Here is a 7,437-nt window from a genome sequence, read left to right on the forward strand (position 1 = left end):
AGAGTAAGACTCCATTAACATGATTCTATATATGTAAAAAGTTCACTAAAATTTAAACCAAACTGAAGTCGAAATTCATAGCAGTTGGCTCCTACGTGCTATCCACTTATCTTACATAACCATTAAAAAAACTGCAATTAGTTACGAATATTTGTCCTAATTCAATTGCTAAAGTGGAAATGTTTTTCAATATGCATGGCGGTGAGATTCGATCTCAAGACCTCAATTTACTCTGTTACCTTTTTGAAGTGTGTAATCATCTCATCTAATTAGAGATAACACATTCTTATTATTTATTTATATCCTCAACAAGTTTCAGAATCTATCCATTGCTAATGTACTGTTTTTGTAAGTAGTATTGTTAAAAATGAAAAAAGTTTCACATTAATAGGTAATGAGATTGATGGAATCCTTGTAAGACTGAGACGATACTCTTTCCTTTAAATTAGCTTTTGAGGGATGAGTTAAGCGTAAAATCTAATTTTACAATTATTTTATAGTCGATACGCTAACTTCCACCGAAGAAAAAGCAGTGGGGGTAATTCCCAATTCATATTTAAAAAATAAGCATGCTCTTGTATAAAAATAGTAGTATAGTGAGCCATCAATTTTGTAACACACTGAGCAAGATGGAGAATTTGTGTTTGGTTTTTCTTTTGATAGTATCAATTGTTTTTCCTGTCCTCGGTCAGGGAGGACTAAAAACAGGGTTTTATTCATCTTCATGCCCAAATGCAGAGTCCATAGTGAAGTCAACAGTTCAAGCAGAGTTTAATAAAGATCCTACAATTGCTGCTGGTTTACTCAGGCTTCATTTTCATGATTGCTTTGTTCGGGTAACTCTCCTTAATTTCCACTCTTATATACTATACAGAATTAGAATTTTGAGTTTATGCGTTCTGAATTAAAATACAGTTTATTAGATTCTTGATAAAATATGTATACATGTCACGTGGATTCTTAAATATAAATACAAGATTTGAGCCAAAACTTTCAACCTATAAGCAAAACTCCAAATTTAGCACAAATCCTGTATTCGTCTTAAAAGCTAAGTTTCACTACTTGCTAATTTTCTTTGATGACAACATATACAAATGAACTTAGCTCTTTAAGTCTAAATCACACCCCAAAAGCTAGCTCAAAGACAGGAGGATTGCTCAAGCCTTATAAGAACTCCACCCATCTCATTAACTACCGATGTGAGACTTCTCTTTTCTGATACCATGTGAAATTAGTTTTAGGCCTAACTCACCCCTAAAAGCTAAGCTCTAAGTGAGAGGATTGCTCAAGCCTTACAAGGAATTCACCCATCTTATTAACCACCAATGTGGGACTTTTTTCATTCTTTTAATGCAATTTATTTTTCAGGGTTGTGATGGTTCTGTTTTGATATCTGGAAGCTCAGCTGAAAGAAATGCAGTGACTAATACGGGACTGAGAGGATTTGAAGTGATTGATGATGCAAAATCAAAGCTTGAAGCTTCATGCCCTAACGTTGTCTCTTGTGCTGATATCCTAACTTTAGCAGCTCGTGATGCAGTAGACTTGGTAACTAACTACACAATAACTTTTACTTTCGCAAATTATAAACCAATTAACCTACCTATGTTGCTCTGACTTTTTGAAATTTTCATAATAGAGCGATTGTGACGTACAATTTGCATGTTTTGGCAAAATAAGGAAACTATATATATTAATATTTGATGTTGTTGATAGGTTGGAGGTCCAAGCTGGGGAGTACCTACTGGTAGAAGAGATGGTAGAAACTCTTCATCCTCAGAAGCAATGAACTTACCTTCACCATTTGACACAGTTGAGGTCCAGAGGAGCAAGTTTGCAGCTAAAGGCCTCGATGATCATGATCTCGTCACCCTTGTTGGTAAATCTTCATTCTTCAACATACTATATTCTCTCTGTCCTAATTTATGTGACACTCTTTTAATTCCTTTATTGTCGTCGGTCTAAAAAAAAAAATAGTTATCTAAACTTCCCATTTTACCCTTAATGAAAGTTTGTTGAAAATATGTACATGTAGGGGCACATACAATTGGACAAACGGATTGCAGATTCGTTAGTTATCGACTATACAACTTTACAAAAACAGGAAATGCAGATCCAAGCATAGACCAACAATTCTTGACACAACTTAAGACTATATGTCCGAAAGATGGCGATGGATCGAAGAAGGTTGATTTAGACAAAGACAGCCAGTTGAATTTTGATGTGAGTTTTTTCAAGAATATTAGAAATGGAAATGGGATTCTTGAGTCAGATCAGAGGTTGTTTGGTGACTCTTCAACAAAAGATGTTGTAGATAAATATGCAGGGAGTATAAGGGGATTGTTGGGGTTAAGATTCAATTATAACTTTAAACAAGCTATGATTAAAATGAGTAGCATTGAAGTTAAGACTGGCACTGATGGGGAGATTAGAAAAGTGTGTTCCAGGTTCAATCACTATTATTAAAAAGCTATGCTAAGTACTGTGTTATATGTCAACGTGTAACTAAGTATGTTAACATGAATAAATTGGGTTCAGTGAGGTTTTCTAAGTATTCAATAAACATATTAAGAGATAAATCCTGGTATGGAATACAATGCTAACTGTAAAAAATGTTGAGCTACCGGATTTATATCAAGGCACACGTGGACATGCAATCGATATGAAATCATGATTTCAAAAGACATATAATTTCAGATCATGATTTCAAATCTTAAAATAAAATGCATAATTTAGAATTTTAGATCATGATTTCAATTTGTTTTAAATGTAAAACTTGACCTATAATTTTTTTTTTTAAAAAAAAAATCCCATCTTTTTAAATTTTACAAAAACAATTCATACTCTGCAAGAAGATACTGAACGTATGGCGTGAAGATATAGCGCCGTACCATGTGAAAAATTATATTGGATAATAACTAATTACTACTATTGTTGACTAGTGGATTGTTATAAGATTATGTGTAATCACAAACATTTAATTATAAAAGGGACATGGAGATATGCAATTTATCAACGTGACACGTTATAATATTCTGATATCTTATTTTTGAACAATAATTCGTCCATTTAATAAGATTATATAAGAATTATGAATATTTTAATAGTTTACACAACTTATGATTCTTTTATGTTTATAAAAAGTACAACTTAATAAATCTAAATTAAATGCACAACCAAAATTTCCATGGCAAATCAATCTAATTTCAAAAATCACGTCCAGCCTGATCAAAATTCAAAAAGTTAGGTTATTTTGTGCCAATTATTAGCCCATAATATGCCATGCTAAACTTCCTTTCAATTTTTTGAAGCAGCTATACTTTTTTTTGGCGGGAAAAAGAAAAAGAAATTGGGGATAGGAAAAATGGAAGAGTGAATTAATTATAAGATAGGAAATCAAATTTTCACCGATAAAATTTAAATTTAAATTTAAATAGTCAATTAAGTAATACTTCGCTTCAAAATTTGATTGGAAATTAAGTGGGAAAGAAAGCACTTAGGTGAAGTTCGCTTACATAAGAACTGCCAAGCCCAGCTTCAAGGTCCAGCCCATTCCTTGTCAAATGTCTCATTCTTTTTTTAAAAAATTTTAGTAATGATTCTTTTTTTTTTATTTAATAATTAATGAATCTTTTAGTTTAGGATCTGAAGATTTTGTATGAGCAAATTATTTTTTTCTTTCTTTAGAAAACATTAGATCACAAGCTAAATTTCATAAACGTTAATTAGCCGACGATTTAATCTTTTTATATATTTCAAAGATTATATTTGTAGAACTTTTGAAAGTAGAGCCGAAAATAATAACCTCAGCAGGAGACCTTTACCAAAATGAACCATTTTTACCATAGTCAAAAGGAAACAATAGGCTCCATGTCTAAATTATTCAATACACCTTCTAAATACTCAATTTACCTTAAGTAGTAATATTCTGTGAATGCTATAGATTATGATTTTTCGATTTTTCAAGTCATTAATTATATAGGGATCTAACTTTGGTCCAACAATGACATAAAACTTATTTTAAATTATCATATTATGGTGACTTACAATGACGGATAACACTTCGAATTACTCGTTATATCCATGTATTACTCAAACTTATTTTGCACAAATATGGGAAAAGTATTTCAAATTGGCAAAAAATGAATCCAAGAATCTTAGTAGGTGTGGCGGATCATCCAATAACGTGTTCAGAATTTTTACGCAAGTGATTTACATCTATTATCACAACTTTATTTGTAATTAATTTTAGGACATTGACTATTGTGTTTGATCTGATGCATTCACTTATTTCAAATCGATGTTTATGTTACATCTTCTATAGCAAGTAGTATCACACCCCTTTATCATATGTTTGTGATAATAGAAACAGAACTAGAATATAGCTTTTACAGGTTCGATCAAATTCAATAACTTTGATCCAGACTTTCTATTTATTTTAAAAGAATAAATTCAAATCTTAATCTATAAACTTTAAATCATGATTCCGCATCTAAATATAACTATAAGTATTTATAACCATTGCATGAACGGCAACTTTTGCCAAAAGATTTTTATTCATTTTTTTTTTCATGTTAAATGAAGCACTTTCTCCTCATTTGGGCCTTTTAAGCAATGATTCGATGTGGAGGATTGCAACAGATAAACAAAATCATTGCGTATGCCATAGTTCATGATTTTGCCCTCCTGAAGTTTTTGGTTCTAGTTCAAAGGGCTAACAAACTATTACATTTAATTCATGTCACGAATTAAATATTGTTTGATCACGAGTTCTAAACATTGTTTGGTCACGGCTTCTAACATTATTTGGTCACGAGTTCTAAACATTGCTTGATCACGAGTTCTAAACATTATTTGGTCACGAGTTTTAAACATTGTTAGATCACAAATTCTAAACATTGTTGGTCACGAGTTCTGAATATTATTCTGATAACGAATTCTAAACATTGCTCGATGACGAGTTCTAAACATTATTTGATCACGAGTCCTGAACATTGTAAAATCACAAATTTTGTGAAGCACTGAATCTAGAGTTTCAATTACGTTGTACATATATCAAAAATATTGTCATTATGCTATTCCCATTAAAAAGAAATTTGTCACTATTGAATTCTACTATAATCCAACAATGTACACTTTGCTGAGTGTAAATAAGATGTCTAGATAAAAATTGAGAACCTTTTGTATTGTAATATTAAATGTTGTAACCAATGTTATGTACCATAAAAATAATAAAAATTGGACTATAGCCTAAGTACCTAATCACTAAAATAATAAACCAGAGACCCCTAAAAGACATCCTCAAAAATCTGGAAAATCTGCTTCTGGCTCTGGCTTTGGCTGTTGAAATCACCTAACAGTAACCCAGTCATCATCAGAACACCATTCAGATTCAGGACCAAATTCACTCATTAGCCCCCGGAGCCTCTCCGCCGGCGAAGTAGACCAATACCCACAGCTCAAATTTAGATTTTCTTGATTTTCCGGCGAGGGTAGAAAAGTAATTGAACATGTTACTGATGATTGAACACATTCATCAGAAACCCAATCTGGGAAATCAAATGGGCATTTAGGAGATATTGATGGAACACCATTCTTGATTTCTTCATTTAATAATGTAACCGTATCATGATCAGACACAAAAGGATGTTTTAGAAGCATCTCAGCCGTCCATCTCTTACTTGGATCTTGAATAAAGCATTTGTTTAGAAAATCCTTTCCTTCTTCTGATAGTTCTTGAGGAATTTCCGGCAACTGATTTTTAACCCCAATTGCCATTAACAATTCTGTAACACCGGAGAATTTATAAGCTGGAACTCCGGCAACCATCTCAGCTACCACACACCCAAGTGCCCATATATCCGACGGAGTACCCTGTTCGCCGCCGGTGACCATCTCCGGCGACATGTACAGTGGGGTACCTCTTAATTCACATCGCAAATCATCATCTTTCTTGATTCCAACTCTCTTCGCCAATCCAAAATCAGCGATTTTCACTTTACCATCTTCACCAAGAAGAATATTTTGAAGCTTAATATCACAATGAACATACCCAATTTCATGTACATACTGAAGCCCTTTGAGTATACCTTTTGTGTATCCACAAACTTCAAATTCCGACAACTTATAATTCTCCGATTTCTTGAGCTTTTCCGCTAACGAACCTCCAGAAGCATACTCGAGCAACAAATTATACAAATTTTCGCCTTTTTCAAACGAATAGCTCTCACCAAAACATCGTATGATTTCTGAACACCCATTGAGTTCATCCAAGATTTTTTTCTCGTTCACGAGCGAAACAGAGTGAGAAACCCCAGATGATTTTACTACCATTAATGGAAGAAATTGAGTACTCTGTTTTCTGGGTATGGCAAGATTAACTTTTCCAAAGCTACCATGACCAATAGCTTCACCACGAACCCAATCCATGGAGAATCTTTACAAAATTTCGTCAAATTTAGGATTTTATTTTTTTTAGGTAAAAGAGTGAGAGAGAAAACAGAGGAGTCTCTAAGTCACAACGAACTCTGTTTTACACACGCTAAATATATATATAAGGTTTTTTTTGGGGACAGTTTTCCTTTTTTGTTTCCGTGAGAAAGTGGGTATATGATTTTATTTGTTTACCATAATCATAATGTATGATTTAAAAAAAAAAAAAAAAGAGCACGTGTTTTTGGAAATATATTTCTTCCAAATTTGGTTGAAACAGAAACAGCGTACCGAAAAGATAATTAAAAAAAACGTGGTTTGTTAAGGTGGGAAAGCATTAAATAAAACGAAAAACATGAAATAATAAAGATTTCTTCAAGGACCACGCGGACAACTTCATTAACCACCTTACGATACCATGAATTATACTACTACTAAACAACATGTTTAGTGTTTAATCTTAAAGTAATTTTAAAAAACACCGTATTTAAGTTTTTTTTTTTTTTTGTAACTTTTTCTTGAAGAAAGAGCAATATACTTACCATAATTGATATGTTTTCTTTTCTCGAAGGAAAAAATATTTAGCTAATTCTTTTCGTTTTCATTTTTTTTTTATAAATTGAGATTGGGTATTACAATGTAGTACCTTTTAAAGAGTAAATGTTACTAAAAAAAATTATTGTACTTTAAGAACGATTTAGCTTATATATATTAATGATATAAAATATTTTCTCCGTCCACAATTGTTTGTCAGAGTAAGGTTAACCATTTCCCTTACGAAAAATTTAATATAAGATGTAATTTGACTTATATAATTCTACTATATTAAGAAAGTCAAAAGTCTAAATAACTTTTCAATTTATAAAATGGAATAATTATTATAGGTAGAATTGAAAAAAAAATGACTAATTATTTTTTGATTGTTTAAATTGACAATTAATCTTGGACATCTATTTTTAATATATCTGTCAAACAATTATGAACGGAGGGAGTACAATTTGATAT

The 7,437-nt window shown here is 31.9% G+C and overlaps 2 protein-coding genes across 2 annotated transcripts; one reads left to right on the plus strand and one right to left on the minus strand.

Annotated features, from left to right (window-relative positions):
- The first annotated feature begins 606 nt into the window (after positions 1 to 606).
- LOC107010409 (peroxidase 25) lies at positions 607 to 2,554 on the plus strand. Its single transcript, XM_015209690.2, has 4 exons — positions 607 to 836; positions 1,369 to 1,548; positions 1,717 to 1,879; positions 2,036 to 2,554. Exons 1-4 carry the CDS (start codon positions 630 to 632, stop codon positions 2,464 to 2,466), a joined length of 981 nt encoding a protein of 326 aa, XP_015065176.2. The 5' UTR covers positions 607 to 629; the 3' UTR covers positions 2,467 to 2,554.
- Positions 2,555 to 5,053: 2,499 nt separating this feature from the next.
- LOC107010490 (mitogen-activated protein kinase kinase kinase 18-like) lies at positions 5,054 to 6,606 on the minus strand. Its single transcript, XM_015209775.2, has one exon. The coding sequence runs from the start codon at positions 6,427 to 6,429 to the stop codon at positions 5,350 to 5,352; it is 1,080 nt and encodes a 359-aa protein (XP_015065261.1). The 5' UTR covers positions 6,430 to 6,606; the 3' UTR covers positions 5,054 to 5,349.
- Positions 6,607 to 7,437: the final 831 nt, after the last annotated feature.

Source organism: Solanum pennellii, chromosome 2 (assembly GCF_001406875.1).
Source record: "Solanum pennellii chromosome 2, SPENNV200".
NCBI classification, from domain to species: Eukaryota; Viridiplantae; Streptophyta; class Magnoliopsida; order Solanales; family Solanaceae; genus Solanum; species Solanum pennellii.

Bases quoted from the DNA above. Each gene is read 5' to 3' on its own strand.
- LOC107010409 (XM_015209690.2), top strand. From the start codon at position 630: ATGGAGAATTTGTGTTTGGTTTTTCTTTTGATAGTATCAATTGTTTTT. The intron at 837-1,368 runs GTAACTCTCCTT...TTTATTTTTCAG, and splicing joins TTCATGATTGCTTTGTTCGG to GGTTGTGATGGTTCTGTTTT. The intron at 1,549-1,716 runs GTAACTAACTAC...TGTTGTTGATAG, and splicing joins CTCGTGATGCAGTAGACTTG to GTTGGAGGTCCAAGCTGGGG.
- LOC107010490 (XM_015209775.2), bottom strand. From the start codon at position 6,429: ATGGATTGGGTTCGTGGTGAAGCTATTGGTCATGGTAGCTTTGGAAAA.